General features: G+C 44.5%; 4 protein-coding genes across 9 annotated transcripts in view; 3 read left to right on the top strand and 1 right to left on the bottom strand.

Moving 5' to 3' along the window:
• otofa (otoferlin a) overlaps positions 1 to 21,936 on the bottom strand; it is a 43,773-nt gene extending 21,837 nt beyond the window's left edge. For both annotated transcript variants that reach the window (XM_085938194.1, XM_085938195.1), the window contains exons 1-2: positions 21,918 to 21,936; positions 21,595 to 21,673 (exon numbers count right to left, since the gene is read on the bottom strand). The gene's annotated coding sequence lies outside the window, so the exon portion shown is untranslated. The remainder of the gene's footprint in view (positions 1 to 21,594; positions 21,674 to 21,917) is intronic.
• fndc1 (fibronectin type III domain containing 1) lies at positions 637 to 14,747 on the top strand. 3 transcript variants are annotated; one of them, XM_085938193.1, is made up of 22 exons: positions 637 to 727; positions 2,549 to 2,731; positions 3,119 to 3,187; positions 3,616 to 3,858; positions 4,009 to 4,104; positions 4,173 to 4,290; positions 4,364 to 4,551; positions 4,824 to 4,931; positions 5,030 to 5,218; positions 5,292 to 6,393; positions 6,448 to 7,520; positions 7,617 to 7,711; positions 7,778 to 7,889; positions 7,970 to 8,302; positions 8,934 to 9,101; positions 10,571 to 10,807; positions 11,654 to 11,762; positions 13,474 to 13,553; positions 13,701 to 13,730; positions 13,941 to 14,102; positions 14,284 to 14,406; positions 14,613 to 14,747. In XM_085938193.1, exons 1-22 carry the CDS (start codon positions 655 to 657, stop codon positions 14,726 to 14,728), a joined length of 5,007 nt encoding a protein of 1,668 aa, XP_085794319.1. In that variant the 5' UTR covers positions 637 to 654; the 3' UTR covers positions 14,729 to 14,747. The 3 variants fall into 3 exon arrangements, with proteins under 3 accessions (XP_085794319.1, XP_085794317.1, XP_085794318.1); XM_085938191.1 differs by having other exon boundaries at positions 655 to 727; positions 5,292 to 7,520; XM_085938192.1 differs by having other exon boundaries at positions 655 to 727; positions 4,170 to 4,290; positions 5,292 to 7,520.
• dicp3.1 (diverse immunoglobulin domain-containing protein 3.1) lies at positions 19,516 to 21,111 on the top strand. The gene is made up of 7 exons (XM_085938205.1): positions 19,516 to 19,617; positions 19,688 to 19,939; positions 20,021 to 20,323; positions 20,389 to 20,448; positions 20,528 to 20,632; positions 20,714 to 20,754; positions 20,820 to 21,111. The coding sequence occupies exons 1-7, from the start codon at positions 19,575 to 19,577 to the stop codon at positions 20,925 to 20,927; spliced, it is 912 nt and encodes a 303-aa protein (XP_085794331.1). The 5' UTR covers positions 19,516 to 19,574; the 3' UTR covers positions 20,928 to 21,111.
• Positions 21,937 to 22,977: 1,041 nt separating the features above from the next.
• Positions 22,978 to 25,988, top strand: vrtn (vertebrae development associated). Of its 3 annotated transcripts, none has more exons than XM_085938202.1 (3): positions 22,978 to 23,126; positions 23,548 to 23,861; positions 23,946 to 25,988. In XM_085938202.1, exons 2-3 carry the CDS (start codon positions 23,550 to 23,552, stop codon positions 25,626 to 25,628), a joined length of 1,995 nt encoding a protein of 664 aa, XP_085794328.1. In that variant the 5' UTR covers positions 22,978 to 23,126; positions 23,548 to 23,549; the 3' UTR covers positions 25,629 to 25,988. The 3 variants fall into 3 exon arrangements, with proteins under 3 accessions (XP_085794328.1, XP_085794327.1, XP_085794325.1); XM_085938201.1 differs by having other exon boundaries at positions 22,991 to 23,126; positions 23,503 to 23,861; XM_085938199.1 differs by having other exon boundaries at positions 23,007 to 23,205; positions 23,503 to 23,861.
• Positions 25,989 to 26,578: the final 590 nt, after the last annotated feature.

Below are 26,578 nucleotides of genomic sequence, written 5' to 3'. Positions count from 1 at the left end.
GTGATTACGGCCCAAGCTAATGTCCCTGGACGGGATGCAAAATCTCTGTGTGTGTGTGTGTGTGTGTGTGTGTGTGTGTGTGTGTGTGTGGAGAAAGACAGAATCTGCTTTTCCTGCATTCCTTGCAGATAACGAGGCACACCAACAGAGGGGAGTGTTTGTCTAGAATTCAAACCTAATTTGAAGACTTCAGGAGTGTCAACAAATCATGATGGAGTGAATTTGTAAATGAGGTCATTCAGTTATTCATAAAATATTCATCCTAAAATATGAATGTACTATTTCGGTCTAATTCCGTAAACTATTATTGTAATAAAAATGGGTATTTTTTTTCATATTTGATGTACTATTTTTTTATTTACAATAGTGGAGTTTATAAAACGTGGCTTAGCTCGCCATCTAGTGGACAAATAAAAACTGCAATTCCCTTCGCTCCCAGTTTGATCCGAGTAGTGGATCGAGCCCGTGTGGCATCCCTAAAACGGAGTCTATCACCATCAAGTGGCAGCAAACATCTCTAAAGTGTCTGGTTTAACAAGCGTGTGAGCCGCCCCACCCCAATGTGGAGACTTTGGAGGAGGGTCATTGAGTCCCAGCCCCCTTGGCTCCTTGTCGGTTGCCGCGCCTCTGCTGCAACTGTGCGCCACACGCAGCATGGCTCTGTGCGCAAGTAGCACGCTCCTGGCCTTCTTTGTGGCTTTCTGCACACCTGGATGCGGGTGGACAGGTAAATGCTGATTTCTACCAATCCCACGTAACAAGGATCTTCTGTCGTCATATTACTTTTTGCTTCGTGCCAATGAAAGCATGGAGAAAAGGCTGCAGAGTAGGTGTGGTTGGGGTGGCTTGATGCTGAGTGGATTCATCTTAAATATTGTTTTGGAATTTTTTTTATGAGGGGGAAAAATAGCAATTTTGTAAATTTGTTGTTGTCAGTGTCTTTCATTACTTTTTACTGTTATTTTAATTTTTTTGTAAGGCTTTGTCATTAACTTTACAGATGACGTTTAGATAGTGGGCTGTGCATGCTTGGTTTTTTTTTGGTACTAGAATAAAATGTAATTGCTCATCCATCACACTAGGTGGCAGTGAAGGTTTCATTGTCGGAGTATGCATACTGATAGCAAAAATTATATGACCATTTTTTACAATTGGCATATAGTTACCCAACGGACAGTCCAGAGATGTTGCCAATTGATAATTTATTTCCTTAAATTCCCAACTTCCACTTTCCTAAAAGTTGACTGCAGCAAATGCTTTGGTGTCTACGGTCTGATATGATTCACTACGAAAACATCCTTGAAATTATCGTTGTAACAACAGTCATGAGAAAATAAATCTCCAAAGCAGCAGACTTGGATAGGTGACCAAGGGAACATTTTTCCAAGTTTACATTCCTCTTCACTCCTCAGCAGCCCTCCTCTTTTTTTTTTTGGGGTCCATTTAGTTTCTTACTGACGAATGACTTTGGGGAGCTCCTTAATGTAATCACAGGTCAGTTACACGCCTCCCCCCTCGAGCATTTTTTTACAGTAGTTGCGAGTGCTGCTCATTGACTTTCTCTATTCACATGTCATCGGGTTGTCAGCGTCATATTTATCAAGTCATTTTGTGGACTGCTGGGTGGATCCGGACACCTTGGCAACAGGAGAACAGAGGCGTAGTGTATTTGGGTCATGTCAGCTCACCTCCTTGTGGAAAGAGGGAGAGTAAGTGAGACGGAGAAGAGTGAGTGGGGGGGGGGGGGGGGGCGATCATGTCCTTGCAAGCCAGTGGAATTTAATTTCCCTGCCCCTCTTAACATGCTGGAATTTTGCGGGAGCTTTTCTCAGGAGACTTTTCCACAATGAGGAATTTTTAGCGCCTTATATTGTGTTTTGACGGAGAAAAATTGAAATGAGCTCAATGATCTCCAAGCACCTGCGCCTCGACTGGCCAAAAGCCAAATGCCAGCAGTGACATGTCTTGTGTCATGATGTCACGTCAGGGCAACGCTCCAAAATATTTCACAAATAATGCACACCTGTTACCGCAGCAATGATGTCATTAAACCACTTAGCTAAGTTCAAACATTAATTTTGAAGGGCTTTAAAAGTGAAAATAAAATTAATCGGAGTCAAATCCTTGGAATTCGACAGGTCAGTTAAGTTAAAAGACAAGCCCGAGTTGGTTTTCTCTGCAAGAGGGAGGGCTGCGCCGCGGTGGGAGTGGTTACAGAGGACATTTTCAAAGATGAATTTTATTTTTCACTTGGGTTCATTTGGGGTCAGGAGTGAGGGAAGACACTCAATGGCAGATCACGGGTGGGCCTAGCTAGTGATGGGCTAGTTAAGTTGAGTTATTAGGGTCAAGGGTACAGTTGTTAAGGTCTTGCAGCGGGGTCGGCGTTTGGAATTTTTTGGTGGCAAGGTGAGAGGTGCTCTTGTTCAAACCTCACCATGGTGTTTCCAAAGTTTTGACATGCCTGCTTTGACCCGAGGGATGGCGTCTCCTCCGCAGCTTCATCTCTGTCAACTAAAATTGGACGCATGGCTGATTTGTATTGCAGCGGAGAAGCCCTTGCGGACGCATCATGGCAAAGCCACTTCATTGGTCAAAAGCCTGAGGGAGAGCTGGGAGCCTTCCATCCATCTGGACGGAAAGCCGGTGGAGCGCTTTAACAGGCCATTGAGGACTCATCGCTACACCCGAGTGGGCAAGGAGAGTCGTGCTCCCTTAGTAGAGGATGTCGGTAAGACCCCCCCCCCCCCCCCACACACACACACACACACCTTCCTTGTGTTATTTCCTCGGCAGCGTCGTAAATAACACGCACCGCTAGCCTTCGCATCATAAATGTGTCTGGCCAGCTACTGTTGGAAACATCAAAGACACATTTGCGACTTATTACGAGCAAGCCAACAGAAGGAGAGGCGGAGTGGAATCGATTTCTGGAAAAATAAAACAAAAAGGGGAAAGTTGTGTTGGGAAAAAAAAAACACTTGTCAAGGAAAGTGATGATGTCTCACAAAAGTTAGATTCATTTAGGGGGGGGAAAAAATGGAATAGTGAATAGCGAGCCATAAATAGGTGGGGGTCCACTGTATATAATTTTCCAAATCTATATTTTTATTTTTAGATCCTGAATGGGTAAAGCTTGATGGCTTTGCTGTGCTGAGCAGCGCACCAGTCAGCAACACATCAACAGGTAACCAATATGCCAATATGGAAAAGTAACCTTTAGCCATATTAGCCATTTGGCGCATTTAGCACCATATCACTCACAAAAAGGAAGGCGTATTCACATTTCTGCATGAACCTAAAATGCACTATAAACTTGACAAGCCAAGTGAGGCCCAGGAGGGTGGGGGGGAAAACAATGGTACTTGACATCCAAGTTTGGTTACATGCTGAGAAGGATGCAAAACTCAAGGTTATTGATCACGCAGAGCCATATGTCATATTTTTACTTCCCCTTTGAAATGCAAGACACCCCCCCGGGGGGCTTCAAATAGAACTCATTGACCTTGAGTGCATTTTTTTCAAGTCAAAGCCAAGTTCGGGCAGGTGAGCGGAAAAGCAAAGAGAGAGAACTTCCAGGCTGTTGCTATTTTTCATCTTTGTTTTCTGTCACAGGCGCAGTCAGGTTAACATATCCTACGGCGAGAAATCAGACGATGTTGAAGCGTGCTGCTCGGGTGAACAGAACAACACACCGCCAAAGTGCTTCAAGCCCCAGGACCTACAGGAGGAGGGCCCCTCAGTCTTCTACTGGTCCCCGACAGCCCGTGAGGAGCTTGGCGAGAACATCTTCACTGGCGAGAAGACACCACACCAAGCCTCAGTCTGACCAGAGGAACCGTAACTCGCAAAAATTAAGTAAGACAATCAAAGTGTTTCCTAGGCGAGGGATTTAGCTACATGTAGAATTCAGTGACAGGACTATAATGAGTGCATTTTTTTGGTTCCATTTTTTTAGTGTCATTCGTGTAAACCCTGGTCGTGCCTGGTATCCTTCTCTATTCATAGCATCTGAGTCCGTTCATGTGGTGTCACTGCAGGCACAGAATTCCCAAGGCCAGAGAGCTCCTGCGAACCATGCGGAAGCAAAAATGACCCCTCCAGGTACGTCGCGCCGATTGGTCGGTCGTCATCTCATTGCCATTGATTTGAATCCATCATGTCCTAAGCAGAGCCGCCCGAGTACGAGGCTAAAGACATCAGTGTCAGGGTCATGTCTGCAAAATCAGTCCTCATCACCTGGGTTGACCCTGCTGTGGAAATGGGAAAGATTGAATCTGGGGAATTCAGGTGAAGAATAAGCTAAGAATCTTGCAATTAAAAAAAAAAAATAGAAGCTTAAGCTCCGTCTGTCTCGTTGAAGGTCCTACACAGTCCGGTACCGGGAGAAGGGTGAATCGGCCCGCTGGGAGTACAAAGAGAGCAACCAGAGGAGAGTGATGGTAGACACCTTGTCTGCCGATAGCATGTATGAATTTGCCGTGAAAATCTCTCAAGGAGAAAAAGATGGCAAGTGGAGTGTATCCGTCTATCAGAGGACCCCCGAGTCAGGTAGGAGCACGCTGAAGAATTCCCCATGAGCTTATTCTTGGCTTTCAATGTCGACCGGAGCACAAAAGTTGATTTACTGCAATGTCAGCATTTCCTCCCAGCTGAGTTTTCTGTCAACTTCCATGCACGATGTCAAAAGAAAGCACACGATATATCGCGGCGATATTTTTCTTCGTTTAAAGAACGCTGGTCCATTTTATGGCTTCAAGTGCTTCAAGGAACATTTTTTTCCTCATGTCTGTTGTTGCCCTTGTGTTACTCATTTGTTCAAGCACCATCTGGCCCACCGGAGAACTTTGAAGTCAAACCGCTACGGGGTAAAGGCACTGCTGTGACGGCCACTTGGGATCCTCCTGAAGAGACCAATGGGAGGATACGAGGTATAAGCAGATAGTCTAATATCTACTGCAATGATCTTTAGCTCCTGAGTTCCAGGACGTGTCTTCACAGCAGTTGTTTATCGTCCACCTCCACACAGAGTACATCCTGTCTTATGCTCCTGCACTGAAGCCATTTGGAATGAAAAGTATGACGTACCGAGGCAGCACCACCTCAGCGACCATAGACGGTCTAACACCTGGAGATCGCTACATCTTCAAGATCAAAGCCACCAACAGGAGGGGACAAGGACCACTAAGCAAGGCCTTCAGTGTTGTCATGCCTGGATGTAAGAATGACTCAACGTGGACAGTATCCCAGTGTTATCATCAATTGAAGGTCCATTTTTTTCCTTCTACTAGCCAGCAGTGCCGTCTCATCGTTTTCAAGAACCAAGGACAGCCAGAGGACTAGCTACAAGCCTTCCAAAAACGACGCTAGCAATGACAAATCGGAGCTCCAATCAACGGAGGCGCCAGAAGAAGAAACCACCGGAGCTACTCAGCCACGCAACTCTGCACCTGTCAGTAGACGGGTGCGGCCACTTTCTCAGACACGTTCTTACCACAGCATCATGTCCTCAGTAAGAGGCGGAGTCAGGAATGGAGTAAACAAAGGCAGAACCTCAGCTCGAGAGGACAAGGAGGAGGAGGATGAAGATGATGAGAGAATACCTACAACCTCCTCTCCGGAAGAAGCTAGGACAACCACGGAGTCTGAACCTGAGACAAAAGAGCCATACAATGATGTTTCCTCTGAATCTGAGGATGATATTTATAGTGAAGTGGATGAAGCCCCAACTCCCGAGACCCCCAGCCTCAAAATTTTTACACTCTCCCCAACTAAACCCTCGTCTGTTTATCCACAGCAAAGAAAACCCACAAAGCTCAGGCTCCATCAAAAAGAAGGCACCTCTTTATCATTGCCATTGCCTCCAAAATCATCTTCTTCACCTTCTACCACAGCCCAGCGTAATACCCAATCAGAGGACATAAGAAAGGACACAGGGTCCACACACGTTCAGAGTAAAGACATGTCCAATGAACCCCGTGGCAAGGGATCTGTATCATCAGGCCGGACCAATGGATCTGGCTTTGGTATACGAAACGGTTATGGCCGAAGGAACCTAGGAATTCCATTTAGAGGAAATTCAACCAGAACGCTCAACGGTTACAGACCGGGTATGACTTCACGTTTGCCAAGCAGAACTCACAATCAGGTCACATTGCAGTCCACCTTACCGGAGCAGTCTATCAACGAAGCGGCAGTTGGGTCATCTTCGGAAGGAAGGATCAATGGCAAAACGATATCGACTACTGAGAAATCGGAAGTCGTTTCATCCTCCCCATCAAATGGCGCTGTAGCTTCAGATACAAACGCCAGAAACATTTTAACTTCCACGTCACATCAACCAATAGCAACTTCAAACCGGGATTCACAGAGCTCTTTACAGAACATAGAAAAGTCAAATCCATCACCAGATCATGCGGCAACAAATGAAGGAATACTTCACCAGAGCAATTTCAAAAACACAGAGGAAACCAAAGTTGAAGAACCTACTCCGAGCTACAAAGAAGATCCCGGGGAAGAGGAGAAAAAGAAAAACGAGGAGAGTCCTTCTACTAAAACAACTCGTACCAGAATTAGTCCTTCCCTTGCGGAGAGATTTAAGTTCCTAACCAGGTCGGGTTCAGGAACAAGAGTCCCATTTTCCAGACATGGTGGCAGGACTCCTTGGAGCAGATCTGCATCCTCAACAGGAGCTGGCAGACCCATTCTGCAGGGGACACCCAGTAGGGACTCAGGTTCTGCAGGAGGCTCCTCGATTCAGGAGACTAGTGAAAACCCAACTGCCACTTCTCGTGACTCACTAAAAAACGAGGACCTGGGCGGAAATTCTTACAAACCCTCACTGACTGGCATAAATTCCGAAGATAGCAACTCAAGATATCCAACATCACCAGCTCCTTCACCTTCTTCAAACTCTGGCCTATCTATAAATGCGAAATCAAGCGACGATAGTAATAACGATTATGATAAAAAGGACTACCTTGAGAAGAGAGAAAACAGTGGGGTCAATAAAAATGTTGCACAACCCACAGTGGACCAAACGAATCCAGCCACAACGTCAACCGAAGCAAAGAGAAACACGGAGGACAATGAGAGTGTAGCTACAAGAGACAACCCTTCGAGGACTAGCTCATCGCCCGTGGTCCCTCCTTCTTACCGCCGTCCTAATATCGGCATGAATGGGAGGATACGCTCTCCTCATCTTGGAACCAGACTGTTTGGTGGATCCAGGCTTCCCAGCAGATCAACACACGATTCTAGACTGGGTTCTGATTCATCTTCATCATCCACCCACTCCTCTTCTTCGAATCGACTCAGACCAATGTTTACGTCGGATCGCAACGCAAGCAGAATCTCGACTCCAACGAGGACTGGGGGGATCGCGGAGGGTCGAATCCAGTCGATATCGTTGTCACCGTCTTCATCTCGAGAGGGCTTTAGAAGCCAGGGGGGCAGAAGTCGCTATCCTACCCTCAGAGGCAAAACACCCAATGGAGCTGCTATAGCCGCCAATGGAAATGGTAAAGTCAAATGGTAAAATGCATGAAACAGTTTTGAGACGTCACACGGCAGCCCGTGAGTAAGACAATGATTGTGTAAATCTTCTCCTTGTCTAGGTCAAAACGGACAACCGCGTCTGGATAAAGACATTCATGGAACGAGCAAGTCTGTTGGGCAAAGGCTTATTACTGGACCTGACGGAAACAAATGGGTAAAATCCAGAGACTAGACATGATCTTATTATTCTAACATCTAACATCCATTGCGGTTGATTAAGTTGGTAGATCTGGAGTTGGGGATCCTTATGAACCAGGATGGAAAAGTCCTCCAGGACTCCCAGGGACAACCAAAGAGAGTCGTACTTGGCGAGGATGGACGCACCATTTTTGGTAACGCATTCTCAATGACACAATTTGCTTTAGAACACTTATCGGGTTCAGTGTATAATGACTTCTTTCCTTCCAACTAGACCATCTGGGAAGCCCCCTGCTGAACCAGGAAGGCATGGCTTTGTTTGGTCACGGCCGAGATAGTCGCCCAGTGGTCAACCCCAAAGAGAAGATCCTTATGGTTGGAGGAAAACCGCTGCTTGGCTTGGACTTGCCTCGCCTCAGGACCACCACTACCACCACCACCAGAGCTCCAACCACTACACCGGAACCCACCACCGTAGAATGGACTACGGCGGAGTCCACCACTGAAGAACTATTCCCGACATGTCCACCAGGTTCCTTCGCCAAAATGGATGAAGATGGGGATCTAATGGTTGACTCGGAAGGAGTATTAAACTGTTACTCAGAAGGTGAGTCTTGTAAATACTCTACATTTGGCAAACGGATATGTTATATATATTCTCTTCCGATATTTGACTAATTGAGTCTTGGGTTCGGATTTTGGATCTGCATGGATAAACTGAGCCAAAGGCAAGTTGTTTTGGCCGATGTGAGTCGTTGGCTGTCACTCTTTCACTGCAGGTGTTTGGCTGTCGAAAGAACAAGGTCGCACATTTGATATTTCCCCTCTCTTACTACAATATTTGCTTTTGCTTTGGAACATTATGGGCACATCAATGCAACAAGCGCTGATGTTGATCACGACGCAATATTTTCTGGTACCGCATGACAAGAAGCAATAAAAATGGAAACAATCCTTCACACATTTTCCATCCTTAAATGTGTTTGTTGATTAGATTCGAATTCACATACACACGCATTCTGAGAAAGTGAGCAGAAAAAAACCAACATGACACATCAATAACGCTTGTTTTGGTTTAAGAAAATGAACTGCATTCAAAATGATCTCATCCAGCTGCCCGCTAATGACTCCATTGTGTTTGACATACTTCATGGTGGACGTTATAAAGGATTCAGCGTGTTGTGGAGTTGGGTATAAATCACTTCTTAGCAAATACTCATAAAAACTTTTGTTGCTAGATGACTTTGTACTCCAGACTACGCCGCCTCTGCCTACCACGACGGCACCGCCGACAACCACAACCACCGTCGCCACCACCACCACGACAGAGATGCCAACTCCGGACACCAGATCCGGTCGAGGTCCTTTAGCAGAGTTTGACGAAAGTGGGAAGAGGCGATTTACAGGTAATTTATAAGAAATGTTTGAAGCTCATTCAACGTTGGCCCTCCTGATAAAACTCATTTCAAGAAGTTTCATCCAAACATGGATTAACAATTCATGCAATCAAATCCAGCCAAATGAATGTTGATCCAAATAACATAAGCCTTTATTTATGCCTCTTGGAGCAATCAAAACATGAAAACCCTGTTGGGATAAGCATTGTAATCTCCCAAACTGGACTTTTACCCAAAACAAAACAATCGTCCTTAATCACAGCTACACTGATCTGAACTAATTCTTTTGTTATTTCCTGTTAGTGGTCTCACCTTGGTGCTATTGTTTCGGTCTCATTTGGTTTTAATGAACCAAATCCTGATAGTCATAACACAATTGAAATATTTTGGTATATTTGTGATCATTTATATAAATGAAACTTGGAAATTTGACTTAGCTCATCGATTGACTAGACTGGTCGATTACAGCGTGCAGTTTTCTGCGAGAAGACAGATTTGCTTTTATCAACCTTATCCTGGAGATTTACGAGGGCTCTTATTTGCTCCAAAATCAACATTTGTTCTTTTGGACATGGTTTATTTTGGTCAGTAATGTGACCACCTCCTTTCACATGGCGCCATCTGAAAGTTATTATTCTCTCTTATTATGCGCGGCGATAAAAACGGGCACTGAACCGAGAAAAAGCGAACAACTAATAAAGCGAGTCACATTTGTTCTCTTGAGCTAACATTATCTCGAGTGATTTGTTCTACGGCCAACGACCAGACGAACATGAAACGGAGAGTCTTAGGTTGTCATTCTTATAGGTTGCGTAAATCCCCTTTACGATTGCGTCCACGTCGACGGAGTGAATTGTGTCGGATGAGTCGGATGTTTCGACATATTTGATCTTGTATCTGAACTCTGCTGCAAGAGTTTTCCCAGTCATATTTTATCCGCACATGCCAGATATGTTTGGATTACAAGCGGAGGATGCGGAGTCTCAAAAGGGAGTTTTCCGTCACGAAGATGAGGAAACTGCAGGATTTCACCGAAAACCGAGAAAAAATGAAATTGTTATCATTGTAATTAGAAGTGGTAAACTGTCCCATACACACACACACACACACACACACACAGAGCGAGAGCTGCGGAATGTCGACACTGACACGTGGAAGACTCTCGGCCCAATCATCTGCAGAGGTGGGAAGTGGTCCAGCCTCGTGCGGTTGCTTCCAAATCCCAGTTAAACTCGGAATTCACAGCTGTAGGTCCAGCTGGCCTTCTCCGAAACTCAGAAAACAAAGAGGCAACGGAAGGACTTGGTTTAGGATCATATAAGTCAAAACTGGAGTTTCATTTCAAAAGGAATGAAAAGGATCTGTTTCCAAGATCCAAGCTTTTCCTGACATTATTTTCCTTTTGAAATATAAATATCAGCGACTATGATTTGGTATGAATGGTATCATTCATTGCTGAATTTCCATCTGTCCATCAGCACCGTACGTGAACTACATCCAAAAGGACCCGGGGTCTCCGTGCTCCCTGACGGAGGCTCTGGAATACCTCCAAGTTGACATCCTGGAAGACCTGATCAAGAACGACACTCGCGTCTCCAATCAAAAGCAGCCGCCCAAAAATAAACCCCATAATCTCACCGTGGTCGCCATGGAGGGCTGCCACTCGTTCATCATCCTGGACTGGGGCCGTCCATTGAAGGATGATATGGTTTCAGGTAAGAAATGATAGTTGGCCGCTAAACAAAATGGTCGCCAAACAAAATGGCTTCTTGTGCTCTTAAGCTTTATCGCAGTTTGTTGGAATTTCTCAGTCTATTCCGTTTCTCAAGGGAAACAAAAAAAAAGTCTGTGACGCACGGAGGTTAAAAATAATTGAAGATTAGGAGTTTGTGTGTGAAAAACGCGGGACTATCAGAGGCAACGTTTTAAGACTCGCCGAATGTTTGATTTGGCAGACACACACGAGCCCCTTCTTATGTTGTGGGACGGGCCGCCATCTTTTGATGTGGAAAACAGATAGTGTCTCCAGTGCCACATTTTCTTTTTGGGGGGGGGGGGGGTTATTTGGTATTTTCTTTTCAGCCGTTAGCGTTTCCTTCCCGCTGGTGTGAATCATTTGCTTTACTTTCAACTTAGTATAAGATGAAATGATCATCTGGTGCAGCATTTAGGACATTTTTCTGAAGTTTTTTTTTTTTTTTGGGGTCAATTTCATTCATAGTTGAAGTAGGAAATGACAGAGGAGGGTAGATTCAAAATATTCCCCGCTGTCAACAGTCAGCTGTGTTGATGTGGCTCCAATAAAAATAAAAAATAAAAGTCTCAAAATCCAACAGATTGGGTTTGATGCGCTGCCATATGTTGTTTCGATAAACCTTTAGAGGGAATTCCTCCAGGGTGCACGACCTCTAGGTCACGTACCGGATTGGAGTGTTTTCACTGCATGACCGCACCAGTGACGTGAAGAAGAAAACAGGAAGTGCCTGGAGAAAAGCCAACCGGCGAAAAGTTCTTTTTGAAACGGTAGACCCGACTGGACTCATTCTGTTTTGTGCTTCCAGGCTACATGGTATACAGTGCTTCGTATGACGACGTGCTCAACAATAGATGGTCCTCAAAGGTATCCAGTGGGACTCATCTGGCTGTGGAGAATCTCAAACCCAACTCCAGGTAACAATCACTTTTTTGTTTTCGAAGCACCAGGCACGGCACAAGGCTTACAACAAAATGGCCGACAACAAAACACACATCTGCAATATTTCGTCAGGTTTCGTTAAAGCCGTCCAAAATTTGGCACCAAAAAAATAATACGGTCGTAAAAGTGATCAGTTTGGAACACCCCGATAAAAAATGGCTAACTTCTTGTTTTCCAAGTAAGAGAACATCTTGTCTAAATTGATCAAGTCTGGTATGAAGTGGAACACCCTCTGGTGCTCTTTCTTGGCTCTGCTGGATTTTGGACTGTTAGGACACCATCTCACCGTGACACAACGTCCAAAATATGCCCATAGTTGTTTGTATCTTCATTTATATGGCACTGATTTGTTTGTCTTTATGAGGGGATGCGATTGTTAAATGGAAACAGCTTGATGCTGATCCAAGCTTCCTGATCATCCAAACATCTGACTCAATTTGGAGTCAACGGTGGCATGCGGACAAATGTGTTTTGAATATTCATCACAAACATGTCATCGGCTGATGAAATCCATTTGCACGAGGCTAAACAATGCTTGCCTCACATTAAGAAGTAGCACGTCAATGTACGACTACTTTCCTTTTTTCAACTCGGGTCAGAATGACCCGTGGGGGGGGGGGGTATTAAATCGGACAATATAGAGTGAATCGTGTCGATTTAAAGACGATAAAGCACAGGTGTCTCGCTTATGGCCTGCCGAGAGCCGAACGGAGCACCTGCTGAAGAAGTCAAAACAATGGAGCTGTGTTTCAGCGTGGACTTTTCCGAAAGTTGGTCTAGCTCCTCCCTAGCAACCAGCATGTATCCAAGCTGGCATGTCTGTCTGTCTGACTTGGTTACAGTTACTCATGGGACCACTGCTGTGGGACACTCTTGGCATTTCCCAATACTTGAGGCTCCTTCTGCTTTCCAGACACACACACACACACACACTACACTCGAATGCGGATATATTTCCACATGGTGTTCTGCTCATTAGATGAACAAATTATGCAACATAAGTCGTTTAGAACCTCGACAGTTGACGAAATACGGGGGACAAAAACAGTTTGTGAATAATTGCCGCGGCAATTCGATCAGAACCGGATCGTGAAAAGAAGAGCAGAACTCTACGCAACAGTTTCCCCCATTTTTTTTTCTCGTTAGCAAACAGATCAAATGGAGGAGAAATGTAAATCATTTGAGTTATTTTGGAATAATAGAGGTTGAATCATCTGAGGCTCTTTTTCCAAATATTTTCTCGTAAGTTCCTTTGTTTTTGTATTCTGCTTGAGATTTTTTTTTTCCACCCCGCTCCAATTTGGTTTTTCATGACATCACCGCTCTCTGCATCTGCTTTTTCTTTCCTCCTCTTTCTCGCTTCGGTGCCGTATATATCGGTCACTGTTGTTATGCGGCTGCGGTGATTGGAACCAGGCTTTTTGGCTCCCAAAATGATCGGAACTTGCGTGAATGGACAAACAAATCCTCCGTGAAGTTGGGATACTTTCTAATCGCCTTTTTGCCTCCCTTCAAAGTGATCTGCTCCACTTTGAATCCTCCACCAATAGGAAACCAGCCTCAAAGTCCTGAATCGGGCAGACCAAAGTCGTCTGCTAGAGTCATTAGCATTTGCTTCACTTTTGCAGAGCCACAACAGAATGACACGAAAAGCCCTCATGAGTTGTGCTTTTTGTTTTCTTTCAGGTACTACTTCAAAGTCCAGGCCAAGAATGTGTTTGGGTTGGGACCGGTCAGCGATACGCTCACCTATGTCACCGAATCAGGTGAGCAACACGGCGGCATAAAAATGTCACGACGGGATTATTTATTCTGCCACAAATAAAAAAAAATCATCTGACCTCAAGGAGAGACAGATGTGTTTATCCATCAGGTAAAAACATTAACATTGTCCTCCATGTTGTTTCTTTCAGACGATCCTCTTCTCATTGAAAGACCGCCTGGTGAGTCTATACGTTATTTGGAAATTAGTTTTTGTCAGTCAAAATATGTCTTAAAACGAAATGGCCGCAACATACTTTGTAGAAATAAAAAAAAGCAATAACTCTAGAACGGAGCCCTGAGGGACGCCAGGATTTATAAATTGCTACATTTTGACTAATAAACAGTTATATTGAATGTTTTTTTTTTTTTTTGGTATATTCTTCTTTCAGGCGGAGAGCCAATTTGGATCCCCTTCACCTTCCGCTACAACTCGGCCCACAGTTCCTGTAAAGGCAGTCAGTACGTCAAGCGGACGTGGTACCGGAAATTTGTGGGCGTGGTTTTGTGCAACTCTCTGCGATACAAGATCTTCATGGGAGACGGTCTTAGAGGTATGTCTAAATCCACATTTTCTATCGAATAACAAATACCTTACTTTCATCTATTCGGGTCAAAACAATCGTGCTGGTTAGTTAGTTTCTTGTCTATGATGCATCACAGATGTTAGTTTTCACGCTAAAACTCAAGCTCCGTCAAGATGATGTGTATAAACAAAAGCGTTTCATCCCTCAGAGCCTTTCTACAGTATCGGAGACACGGTGGGAGAAGGAGAAGATCATTGTCAGTTTGTGGACTCGCACAGGGACGGCAGGACTGGGCCCGCGTATCTCTCTCTTACTCTGCCTTCAGCTCAAGGTAAACATGAGCTCATCGTTGGACTTCTTTACAATTTCAAACGGAGTCACTCGCGGGCTTGGCTTGATGTTGCTTGGACTGGTTGCGACTAGTTGCAACGCAATGATCTACGTTGCCCTTTGGGAGTTTGTGATGACTGATGTTTAATGGGAAGCAATTTAATGACGTTGAGGAGGCGGTACTAATTCTTTACCCTCCCACTCTAGGATATTATCGTGCCTACAGACAGGAGCCTGTCACATTTGGAGTGATTGGCAGAAGAACATCCCATTCTTTCGTGGGCTGGTATGAATGTGGGGTGCCCATCCCTGGAAAGTGGTAGGAGGAGATGGAAGGGGGGGGGGGGGGGGGGCACTGTTACAGAGGGCAACCAATCAGTCGCCCCGCCAACTAAAACAGAGACTTTTTGCTCGCCACAACTAAAAAGACACCACTTTAATCAAATGAACATAATGCTTTGACGCAAACCCTGTGTATTTTTTTTTTTTACATAAAGCAGTCTGTATATGAGGGAAGAAAAGGCATGTGCTTTGTAAAATTCTTGTCAAGCAAGCACCCGAGCAGCAGGTCCATATGCAATCTTATTTAAGGAACATGCATAATAGGCAATAAACTGAAGTCTGAAATCTGACTTTTTTTTTTTTTGGGATCATTTACTTGCATCAGAATTTTGAAAGCATTACCACGTATGTTTTTAAATGTATGCAGATGAAGAATAAAAGGAGCTCAGGAATCAAAGGCGCCTCCGAAAGCGCAGCGATGAAAAGACCACGAATCATTTCATCATCCGAGACACATTTTATGAGTCAATCAGTGCTTGATCAAGGTTTTGTTGTCGAGTTCCAATCGATCCAATGGGAGACTTGAGTCATAACATCCTCTTGGGCCAACTGGAGCAGTTAAAACACAACTAAATATCCCAAAAGAACATATTGAGCGCAGATGCAGGTGACCTGGGCCGCAATTTTAATGGTGAGGAATTAAGACCAAAAAAAAAAAAATCATTAATCGTTGCAGAATCGAAATCTTGCAACTGTCTCGCCAGACAGATTTTCTCAATATGTTTATGATTAAATCTTTGATAATGGATGTTCACATCCAACGGTCACTTTTTATGACTCGCAGTGTTAAAATAACAAACGAAAAGGGAAAAATACTTTGCCCGTGATGTGTCGGCTGGAAAACGAGTGGAAAAGCCTGCGCCGTATTTGTCGCCCATTGAATGGTTACGTCATGAGATTCATTTGCAGCTCAAGTTGGGCAGCTTCCAACCAGCAGCTGTTGCTTTCAAATAAGCGGCGGTAGCGACCGGCCACGTTCATCTTCCACCAGAAGAAAAGGCCTCAGGGTCCTGTCGTTAGAAAAGGGCTACCTCGCCAAAATACTTCATTCATCTCATTTGTTATGAAGCCAAAAATGTTGACGTCATGTATATTCCATGTCACTCCTGCCGCTGGGCAATTAAGCTTGTTTCTGTAGTCTTACTGGGATAATTTGTCAAAACTTCTGACAGGATGTCAAATTTTAAACGTCATATTTGCATATTATATATATGTAGAATTTTTTATTTTTATATTTTTATTTTATATATATATATATATATATAATATCTATTTGTTATATTATGCTCCATATTTTTTTATATTGATATTTAACTTTACAATGCTCAGAGCTTATCAAGCTATTTGATTCACTTTGACTGCATTTAGCCAATCTTGCCCAGAAAAAAACCACCAAAAAAACATCTGTTGATTAAGTCAACTAAAAGTGCCTTGAAGTCCTTTTTTTTTTTTCTTCATCGAGGTGGTCTTTGTGGAATAAATGCGCCGATGACAAAGAGTTTGGCCCGTGAACGTCACCTATGCTTGTTGACCGCATTAACATCTGATTAGATCTAGTCGGGGCCCAAAGTCAAGCGGACTGTCAGATATTTTTCCAGAATCTGTCGGAGCACGTGTGATAGTTTGTCATGCGGGACGGTGAAGGTCCGTGCACGCGGCAAAAGACACGACCTTTACAGCAAAAAGGCCAAAAGGCCACGCTGGCTTGATTAAGTCCAGGCCCGAGCTTACTTTCCACACGTGGCTCGTACATTAGCTTCTTTCTGGCATCACTGTGGAGCACTTTTTTAATTCCAGATGATTAAAGAATGTGAACACACGTCACGTTATGTACAAGTGGGTCACCGTTTTGCCTGGAAAAAGTTAAGAAAGCTTAAATCATCACAGTGAAGCCTCTGACAGACAGGAAATGTATTGAAAAGCCTCGGATTTGACAACAGATGTTTTACTTACAGCGCGAGTTCCGCATTTCGACACGTCGCCTCGACATTGTTAGCGCCAATATTTAACATGATATTTATTTGGAGTGGAATTGCTCCAAAACCTGCCTACGGGAAGAAAGCAATTTTGTTTTACTCACATTAACCTTACATTTATATTTCATTGATATATATTTAGCATCATTAATATGCTTTTTAAAAAATAGTTTTTAATTTGTTTAGATTTTATTTTGTTATTGAATATTTTTAAATTTGTTTATATTTTTAATGTTATTTTTATTTTTTATCGCCAGTGTCTACTATATGTTATATCATATTCTATTCCATTATCGATGATATATTTATTTGTAAATAGTTTGCAGTAAATCACTTTTATCAACTTGTAACAGAAATCTAAAAACAGAACGCTGCTAGCGAAGGACGTTGGTTGCATCGTCCAAAAACACTTCCAAAGATTTAGCTGACGGGATGCTAAAGACCACACACACATATTAAACATTCAAATTTGGGTTTTAATCGCCATTAACAAAATATGGCAATCGAATGCAGTTGGCACGGGAGCTGGGCCGATAAATACTGAAAATAGCTTTCTATGACATTTTTATGATTTTGTGTATGTGTGTGTGTGTGTGTGTGTTAACTATCATTGTGTTGGCTTTAAAGTGCATGAGAAGAAAGAAGGCATCTGGACCCCATTTAGGAAAGTTTCAGTTTTAGACATACCCGCCTCAACCCAAATATGATCAACCAAAAACTTCATAGAACAATAAAAACAATCTAAATCTGGAAAATATTAATTGCCCACTCTGATCTTGTAAAAAAAAAAAAAAAAACAAATCTGCGAACGATGACCCAATCATTGTTTATTTTATCACGTTGTGCTCCAGGTGGTTTTCTTTTCTCGTCTATATTTGGGGGCACTCACATCGGAATATAAACAGAAAAAAAAAAAAAAAAACATGTTCCGCACCATTTCAATCAAAAATGGAAAATGAGCCGTAGCTGAAAGTGATCATCTGTCAACCTTTCTCTCAGAAAGCCAAAGAAAACAAAGAGACGCTCAGGATTTCCAACCAGCCATTTTTTTTCACCCCCAATTAAATGATAAGAAAACTCACCTGAAATCTTTGTCACTTGACAGATTTGACCTTCAAACTACCTCCACTTTCTTTTTTTTTTTTTTGCCCCACAAGCTTTTTTGTTGTCATCTTTTCCATGCTGACTAGTCCAACTTTTTTTTTCGTGCGGACATGTGTTTAGACAGACAGTTAAACATAGCAGACCGCAATAATGAAAAGTTTTTTTTTCTTTTTTAGCATGATCTCACTTAGTCTGTCAAGTGGGAGGCAGCAAAGTGGAAGCGACCTCCCTGCGACCAATCAATCCTTGAAGAAGAAACAAAAGTCTACCTATTTTATTGTCCTATTCTGAACATGCCGTTTTGGAAGCAAACGTTTCTTTATTTTTTTTTATCTTGAAGTTTTGACTCCAAACCACGATCTGTTCCATATTATCTTGAGAGATGCTTTGTGATTAGCCTTTGTATTTTTTGTATTTTTCTCATCTTTGTCAGCTCATACATCTTTTGCCTCCATTGTTTCACTGTTGGCTCAATTGTAGATTCTTTGACCATTGGATAATTTCATTTAAGGGCCAAGATGAAGGCTCACGTGGACGAAAAGTATCATTTGTATATTGCGTACGTTTATTATTTTCCCAGTGAAGCTGACTGGAAGACTAATTGAGAGATGAGGGAAAAAAAAAAATGCCGACATCATCATTTTTCTTGCTACCGGTTAGTGACAAGGGGGAAAATATTTTCATGTGAGGTAACGGATGCTAGGTGACGGCGCTTTCGAGAACGGCCGTCAAGGACGCCGTCCACGTCAAGCCAAGTCTGCCGCGTTCGAAAGGCCAAGCGTAATGACCTTGAAAATGTCCGCCCTTTTTGACTCGCCACCAGATGCTATTGGCTTCTTTCCGGCCTCGTTCACATTGACACGTCTGCAGCCAGAGAGTTGCTGTGTCAAAGAAAAATCCCAGCACTCGTTAAATCCTCATTGCAAATCCGACAATTGGACCTATGCCAAATATGGGAAGTGTGGAATATAAAGTAGATTGACAAACGTTGGTCCATGATTAGAAAAATGACAACAAGTCAATATCCAGGTAAAAGCAAAGCAGCCTAAACCCCAACCACCCCAAAGTCGCTCGTCTTTTATTACACGGCTGTCTGGAGGACATCCTTAAGTGTTGCATAACTGCAAAGACCTAACCAGCCGTGGTTACACCCTTCTGTGAAGAAAAAAAATAAAATCACTTCTCTTTCGCTCAGAATATTCAAGACGGCCTTTGCCAAGGAAAACTGGTCCTCTGGTAGGATTCAAATTAACCGTAATTCACCACAACTCAACATCCAGACATGCTATGCATAGTTTGATGTTGTTTTTTCTTCTTCTGTGATTTGCAATAAATATAGCTGTGATATATAATTAGAGTTTTTAGTAACTGATGGTATTAAAATTGTTTACATTTCAAGTAAGTAATTATACACAAAGAAAGACAGTTGTTGCGTTGCTCCTCAATCAAGGTATAATGCTGCCATCTAGTGGCCAAATTCAATCCCGCAGGATTCCGTTGCCTTCTACTGCAGTGATATGATTTATCAATGCATATAACACCACACAATGATCATGAACTCCCAGTTCACATGTTGACTCTTGCTGAATTCAAAGCATCAAATGACGCAGTCACTCGTGACGTCATCAAGTCTTTACACAAGCAAGCTTGCTCGTTAGCTAGAGGAAGTTGCATGCAAAGGAAGGAAATACGGCAAATTGACTCCGGCGTGCATCTCGACACTTGGCCAGTGCACACACAACTCGGGATGCTCGCCATGGCACTGCTAATGCTTCCTCTCATCATAGCAGGTAAGAAAAATCAAATAAAAATTGATATCTATAAAACTACAACTGAAGGCACCCCAACTCTCTTTTGCAGGCCTCAATGGTGACACGGACAATTTGAAGCTCATGTTTCCATGCGACAATTCAGTGTGTTATCACTTTTGGAGATTCAGCACGAGAACCCCGCGCATCGACGTTGTGATAACGAGTAACGGACAGGTGATGGAATCCGCAGGAGACGACAACCAGGAGATCAAATGTACCAAGAAGCTCCGACGTCTGACGGAAGACAACGTTGGTTTGCATTACTGCAAGATAACAGAGAACGCCTTCGTGCCACAAACTGGTCAGTAAATATCATTTGAGTAAAATGTTGCCATTTTAGGAGAACAAAAAACAAGAACGTCTTCTTTCGTGGTGTCTTCAGACGCTCCTGAGTTCAAAGTGGCGCCGGGCTTTGGCGTATCTTTCCAGTGCGCTCTGGTGAACTTCTTGACGCTGGGCCATTGCTTCATATCGCAACGGTCCAGCGTCCGCTTGATGTGGGTGGACCAAGATAACGGGGAAGTCCGCGACGACACCAACTATCACGTATCGCGAAGGTCCCAGTGTGACGTCACCTTGACTGTCACCTTGCAAACTCCTGGGATCAAAGCGTTCAGGTGCTTTGCGTCGGTGGAAAAAACGGGAAACTCCTGGGTTTCGGCGACCATGCTAGTCCAAGTACCAAGTATGGAGCGACTACAAACACAGAGCTCTTATTCTGATTCAACTAACACCATTTTGCCTGTTTAGTTCCCAAAATGAAGGGAAAGGGAAGAGGAAACTTCAATTTACCAGACGTACAACCTCAGGGTATGGGATGAAGTCCACTCATTTTTTTTTAAAAATGACTGACATCGCCAGAAAAGTGACTTTCACGTCACGCTTCCAGGCGGCAGGCGCTACCAAGTCGGCGTGATCTTGGCGGTTTTGGCGTTGGCCGCGTTGACCGCCTTGGCTGCCATGTTTGTCGTGGTCAGACGACGAAAGCCAGCGAGTGAGTAGAGACGAGAAGAAAAAAATCCTAACATGCAAGAAAAATGTATTTTGATGTTTTTTTTTGGAATGATGATTTCAGACTTGTCCGTGGCCGCCTGTCCCACGCCAGTTCACAACCACGTAAGTTAAAGCTTGAAACTTTCAAGCGGGCGGGTGCACGCTAAGAAAGTTTTGTGTCGCCGCAGGTGGCGGACGACGTCATTTATGCCGATGTGGTCTTCCCCGTCGGTGCAGATCAAATTTCTTTCACTCAGGGCCAAGATACGGAATACGCCAGCGTTCGCTACCGGTAGTCAACTCTTTTTTTTTTTTTTGATTCATCAGGTTTTCTTGGCGTTTGAATGTACATAGCAGCTGTTAAAGTATCTCGCATGTATAGTCTACCTCAACAAATACTACTTCCCCTTTTTTTTCTCAAATCATGTGACAAGAAAACTTCCTGGAGTACATTCTGTTCTTATTTTTAAATGGATTCCCCCCCCCTCAAAAATGTTTACAATTTCAGATTAAAATTAAGATTCAATTACATTTAAAATGAAATTGTAATTAAAGTACATTTAAATAAATAAATAAAATCATTCTTTTTTTTCCCCTCAATAACACATGACTATTCTAATAAAAGCAAACGTTTTTTGTTTTTTTCCCCCTGAATTTTGACTTTAGCTTGCATTGTCACACACACAGTGGTCACACGTGCACGCATACACTGTAACACACAGTCTCAGCAGGCCAGAGACTGCCGGAGCCGGTCCCAGCGTTGCCCCATTTGCATTTTAAATTTTTTTTTTTTTTTTTTTAGTCAGCCCACTACTGTGTTGTTCACAGTGCATCTCCACACCTAAGAGGTGGGGGTGTTGAGCAGATAAGACCAAAATGTTTGTAAGCTTGAAACTTGTCAAATATTATTCGAAATGTTTGTGCGTATCCATAATTCTCGACCTGACTTCAATTTGGACTCACCTCATGGCAGTTGGGCAGAAAGTGACACATTCTTCAAAAAGGGATGCGCCGAAACTATTCATTCCATTCCAAGTTGAAACTAAAACACAAAACATGATTTATGATTGAATTGACTTTTTTTTTTCCATGTCAAAATGTCCTTGAGCAAGACACTGAACTTTATTTTCGTTCATGGCGCCGATGCACTTTTTCGCTCGCCCTCCTTGCCTTGCGCAACAATTTCCCCATCGTCGTTTCAAAACTTTTTTCGCGTGGGCCCTCCGGGTACAAAATGCGCAAGTCCTTTCGACACACCGCGACCATTCAAGCGTGGAAAAACTTACATGCATCCTTTTTTTTGAGGTATGTCACGCAATCAGCTGATAAGGTCAAAGCCGCGAAGCCTGTCCGAGTCAGGCACCAGCGTGTCTGACGGGTCGGCGGGGGCCAAATGCTGCCGGCCCCTGCTGTGTGTGTGCGCGTCACTTGGCTGGGGGTGCGTGGAACAAAAGGGGGCCTTGATGACCGAAATCCTGCAAGACAGAAGAGAGAGAGAGAGAGAGAGAGAGGGCAAAGGTGTTAAAGAAGCCGAGGCCGAGCTCCACGCCCAGTCTGAATACTTTCCTCTCCAATACGCAAACGGGATTCGCAGGCAGGCCACTGCCCAGGCCTGACTTCGAGTCAGACTATTTAGCCATTTCCACAAAATGTCATATTTGGTCTATCATGAATTTGATAACCTTTAAAAATGCATTCATATGCGCTCGGGGTTCAGGTAACGACCAATGGCAGCTCGGCTTGCAAACGTGACGTGATTGGTCATTTCAAACAATGACCTGATTGCTGCAAGCTAATTAATGTGCTTCTGTTAAGGCTTTTCAGAATGGATGAGAAATTGGGATTACAAATTCTCACAATTGTAAATTTTTAATCATCTGGCACTAATATTCACTTACAGTAGTTGCAAAATGCTGATTCAAATAAATCACGATGCATAAACTTTAAATTCCTAACATTCCATTTTCAGATGATTACTATATATTTCTTTTATAAAGTTAAATATAATGTCCTATTTTTTTTAAATTAAAAACACACTGCAAAAAAGTTTGTTTTGGAATGGCTTCATGGCATTTACTATATTCATTTAAATTGCTAAGCACATTTGTGCTTGATGGAGCACCATAAAAAAAAAAAAAAAAAAAAAGCATGCCCAGTAGCGGGCGTAAAACTCAAAGTTTGCGCAGAGAAAGCGAAACAAACAAAGTTGACAAATAACCTTGAACTGTTGACAAAATCCTAACATGTTCGTCCAAGTCAACGTCTCCCCCCCCCACCGTGCCTGCCCGTCCTTTTGTTAACACTTCACATTGAAGTTGACCCTGACTGCACCAACCAAGCGGAGGAGGAGGAGGAGGAAAGAGGAAGGAGGAGGACTTTCTTCTCCGATGGACAATTTCCTGGGGGGGCTTTCTTGGTTGCGCGTCATTGTCACCTTTGACGCACCACGATGGAGTGAGGACGCAGGAGCGGGCGCAGACTTCGGAGCAAGCAAGGTTGCTTTTTTTTTTTTTTTTTTTTCTGTTTCGCGTTTCCATTCTTCCGCGACGTCAAGTCACCGGCGCAATTCCGCAGGTTTGTTCCTTGGCGCGTTTCTCGCGTGAAATGTTTGTCGCGGGGCGTTTACCTTTGCGTTCGTCAAAGTTTGCAAAACGAGTTTGGGTGGCGGACGCGCGCATTTTGCACGGAGTCATTGGGAAATAAAACCCGGACGGACGTTCGTGCGTTTGAAATGTCATTTATTTGATTCCCTTTTGTGAGAAATGTTACGACGTGTGCGCGTTTTCCATTTTGACGACCTATTCAGTGAGCAAATATTTGATTCGCAGCTTTAAGAGTATTTCATCTTTTTTTTTTTTTTTTTTGGTCGAGAACCCAAAGAAAGAAGCTTTGCCTGCTTCTGCCATATCCCGACAGTCATGATTCAGCGGAACGAGGCGGTGCTGTCCATCCTGAGGGAGCTCCAGGAGGCCACGGAGAACTCCGGCTTGGACGCACTCATTCTGAAAGCCCTGGAGGTGGACCGGCTCCTGGCTCCCTTCCCGCTGCCCCGACTGCCCTGCCAGAACTTCCCCGAGTGGGTGGTGGTGGATAACGTGGCCCAGGGCCTGTACCCTCAGGACGCCCCTTCGGACCTCCTGCCGCTACGTTGCAAAGGAAAGGGCAACTTGCTGTTTGACGCCGCCAGCATGTTGCTAATAGGCAACAGCGGGCTGAGCTTGGAGCTCCAGGTGAGCGTCCGGCGCCGAAGCAACACTCGGCCACGTTTGCGTTTGAAATAAAACAGCTGTTTGTTCTTTTTTTGCACCCGCCAGGTGAGGACAGTTGTGGAAATGGTCCTGTGGAAGAGGTACTACTTGTCCGGGATGATCGACTCCAAGATGATGCTCCAGGCGGTCCGCTTCAGCCTCTGCGCCGAAGAATCGGAGGCCATGCCCAACCTGTCGGCGAGTGTCCTGGAGGCCATCTTTGACGCCGACGTCAAGGCTTCGTGTTTCCCCGACTCGTACGCCAACATGTGGCACCTGTACGCGCTGGCGTCTGTGCTCCAGGCGAACATCTACTCCATCTACCCCATGTTCAACCACAAAATCCGATCCTACTTCAACCGGATCATCCGGCCCAGGACTTGGTCCAAAGAGCGCGAGGCTCAAACCTTCCACATCATGTGGTCCGGCGAGTTGAAGTCAGGGAGTTTGTTCCGACCCGATCACTTTGTGGCGCTGGTCCACTTGAGCGACTTTGCTTCGAGTAGTCTCAAAAGCAAGGAGCTCCTCAACCAAAACTCCAAGTTCTCGTACCCGAGTCTGAAAGACAAGTACAACATCACCAAGAGGACCTTCTACCGCTGGAAGAGGCAGTCTCAGGAGCACTGTAAGAAATCCACAGCCCGCTACGAGGCCAAGTACTTCCTGCAGGCGTGCTACTTGGAAGGGAAGCTCATCCCGCTGCACCAGTTCAAGGAGTTCTTTCCCCAAATCTCCAGGTCCTCTTACTACAACTGGAAGCAGGAGCTCCTCAGGTCAGGCGGAACCCTCTCCACGCCCTCGTCCACGGGGGAGGTAAGTCCCGGCGAGAGCACGGAGCAGGAAGCCTGGTCCTCTCCCGAGCTCAGACGAGACGAGTCGGACCAACAAGACAGCGTGGCGGGCATGTTCGGCCTCAGCGTGGGGCCTCTGGATCTGGAGCGGGCCCAGAGCGTGGCCCACATGCAGCAAGCCAAACGCTGCTTGCAGAACTGCATCGCCACCAACGCCTCCTTTCCCTTCAGGCTCTTCAAGCGCAACTTCCCCGGCATCTCCAGGTCCACCTACTACAACTGGAGGAGAGAGGCCATGTTGTTCTTCGGAGGCTACAAAGCCAACAGCTCGGACAGCTCGGACGCCGACAAAAGTCCTGAAAGTATCTCTCCGGTCATGCGGAACATCGGGGAAGCGGCTCCGCGCTCCAAGATCTGCAGACGTACGCACATAAGTTTCCGTCTGGCCTACTTGAGTAAGAAGCAACTCAGAGACTTTGCAAAACTGCTCGTCCAGAAGTCCAAGTTGTCCCTGGGCAAGTTCAAGCTCAGGTTTCCGACCTTGTCCCTCTGCTTCTTCTGGCTGTGGAGGAGCGGGAACACCAAGAGGATGTTGACCAAGGTCAACGCCGCCGCCGAGGTTGAAGAAACGCCGTCGAGCGTCATCCACGTGGCACACAAGGAGCTCCCTTGCGCTGAGATGACCTCGTCCGTGGGTGGCTCCAGCACGGCTCCTCTGGACGTCCCGCGTCTCCAAAGCGAGACCCTGGTGTGCCCCCTGCCGGACAAGCTGGCCGTGGACGTGGTGGCGCTGGCCAACTTCAAAGCCAAGGCCAAGCTGTTCCTGCAGACGCGCTTTGAGGAAAAGTCCTTCCCCACCTTCAAGGAATTCCGCTCCCACTTCCCGTTCACCCCGCGCTCCACCTACTACATGTGGAAGCGGGCTCTGCACTACGGGGTGTCGCTGGTTCACGGCTGAAGACACTGGGACTGAGATGCGGGCCTGCCCAAAGGCCAGCAGGCAAAAAGGCAGTTCAAAGCTCGGAGTCCCGCATGGTCGGCATGGTACCGGGCACCCTTTTCATTGTCGTATGCTTTTTGCATCTCGTTTGTAGGAGACAGGGTTCTTATTCTCTTTTTTTTTTTTTTTTAAATTGACCTATTTTGTATTTTTTGCTTAGTAATCAACACTGACTTGCACCAACCAACGCTGTGAATGTCCCATTTTGAGCAAACGCACCTTTGTGGTTATTCTGACGACGCTTGAATGTAAATGAATATTTTTTTTTTTTTAGACTACCTAGTCCCGGTTACCTTTCATTAGCTCCTTTTTTTTGGGGGGGGGGGGGAAATCCAGTGTTACATTAGTGTAAAAAAAATAAAAAAAGTGCCACAGAGTTGCTGTTTTTATTTCCTCTAACCTCATCAAATAAAAAACAACAACATTTGCTTTCATTTTCGAGTGGACTGGCAGTATCGATGAGAGCCACTCATCATCTTTGTATTATTCCCCTTCTGTGCTGATGTTAATGAAGGTAATGGTCAAGGGTGGGAACGAGCGGGATAGGGTGGGGAACTCTTAATTGTATGCAAGGGGATCAAGGTGGTGCAGATAAGACTCCCGAGGTTGTGTTTTTGTGAAGGGGGTTCCAGTCTAGAGAATGGCTGGGGGGTTGCCTCAGACACTTTGATCAAGGGAATACCAACACTCACTTGGAAAGTGTAAAAGTCAACCACTTGATCCCTTCAATTTGGATCCATATAAATGAGATTATCAAAGTTGTTCATGAAACAAAATGAGATGCTTTTAACTAACTTTTTGCTTCTGTGTTTTGGGCTTTAAAATTCAAGAGGAAAAAAAAAAAAAATCTACCAATTAATTCCCATAAATGAAAATATTTGATCTGCATAGAATGTTGATGAGTTACG

The sequence above is a fragment of the Syngnathus leptorhynchus genome, chromosome 18 (genome assembly GCF_054491065.1).
Source record: "Syngnathus leptorhynchus isolate UIUO chromosome 18, UIUO_Slep, whole genome shotgun sequence".
NCBI lineage: Eukaryota > Metazoa > Chordata > Actinopteri > Syngnathiformes > Syngnathidae > Syngnathus > Syngnathus leptorhynchus.
Note: the sequence above shows the minus strand (reverse complement) of the source record. Positions and strands in the feature narration are given on the sequence as shown.

Coding starts and splice junctions, on each gene's coding strand:
- fndc1 (XM_085938192.1), top strand. CDS start 655: ATGGCTCTGTGCGCAAGTAGCACGCTCCTGGCCTTCTTTGTGGCTTTC. Junction 5,219..5,291: donor CAGTGTTGTCATGCCTGGAT/GTAAGAATGACT, acceptor TCCTTCTACTAG/CCAGCAGTGCCGTCTCATCG. Junction 9,102..10,570: donor TGGGAAGAGGCGATTTACAG/GTAATTTATAAG, acceptor TCTGTCCATCAG/CACCGTACGTGAACTACATC.
- vrtn (XM_085938199.1), top strand. CDS start 23,019: ATGGACAATTTCCTGGGGGGGCTTTCTTGGTTGCGCGTCATTGTCACC. Junction 23,206..23,502: donor TCACCGGCGCAATTCCGCAG/GTTTGTTCCTTG, acceptor TTTTTGGTCGAG/AACCCAAAGAAAGAAGCTTT. Junction 23,862..23,945: donor GGCTGAGCTTGGAGCTCCAG/GTGAGCGTCCGG, acceptor TGCACCCGCCAG/GTGAGGACAGTTGTGGAAAT.
- dicp3.1 (XM_085938205.1), top strand. CDS start 19,575: ATGCTCGCCATGGCACTGCTAATGCTTCCTCTCATCATAGCAG. Junction 19,618..19,687: donor GCTTCCTCTCATCATAGCAG/GTAAGAAAAATC, acceptor TCTCTTTTGCAG/GCCTCAATGGTGACACGGAC. Junction 20,755..20,819: donor CCACGCCAGTTCACAACCAC/GTAAGTTAAAGC, acceptor GTGTCGCCGCAG/GTGGCGGACGACGTCATTTA.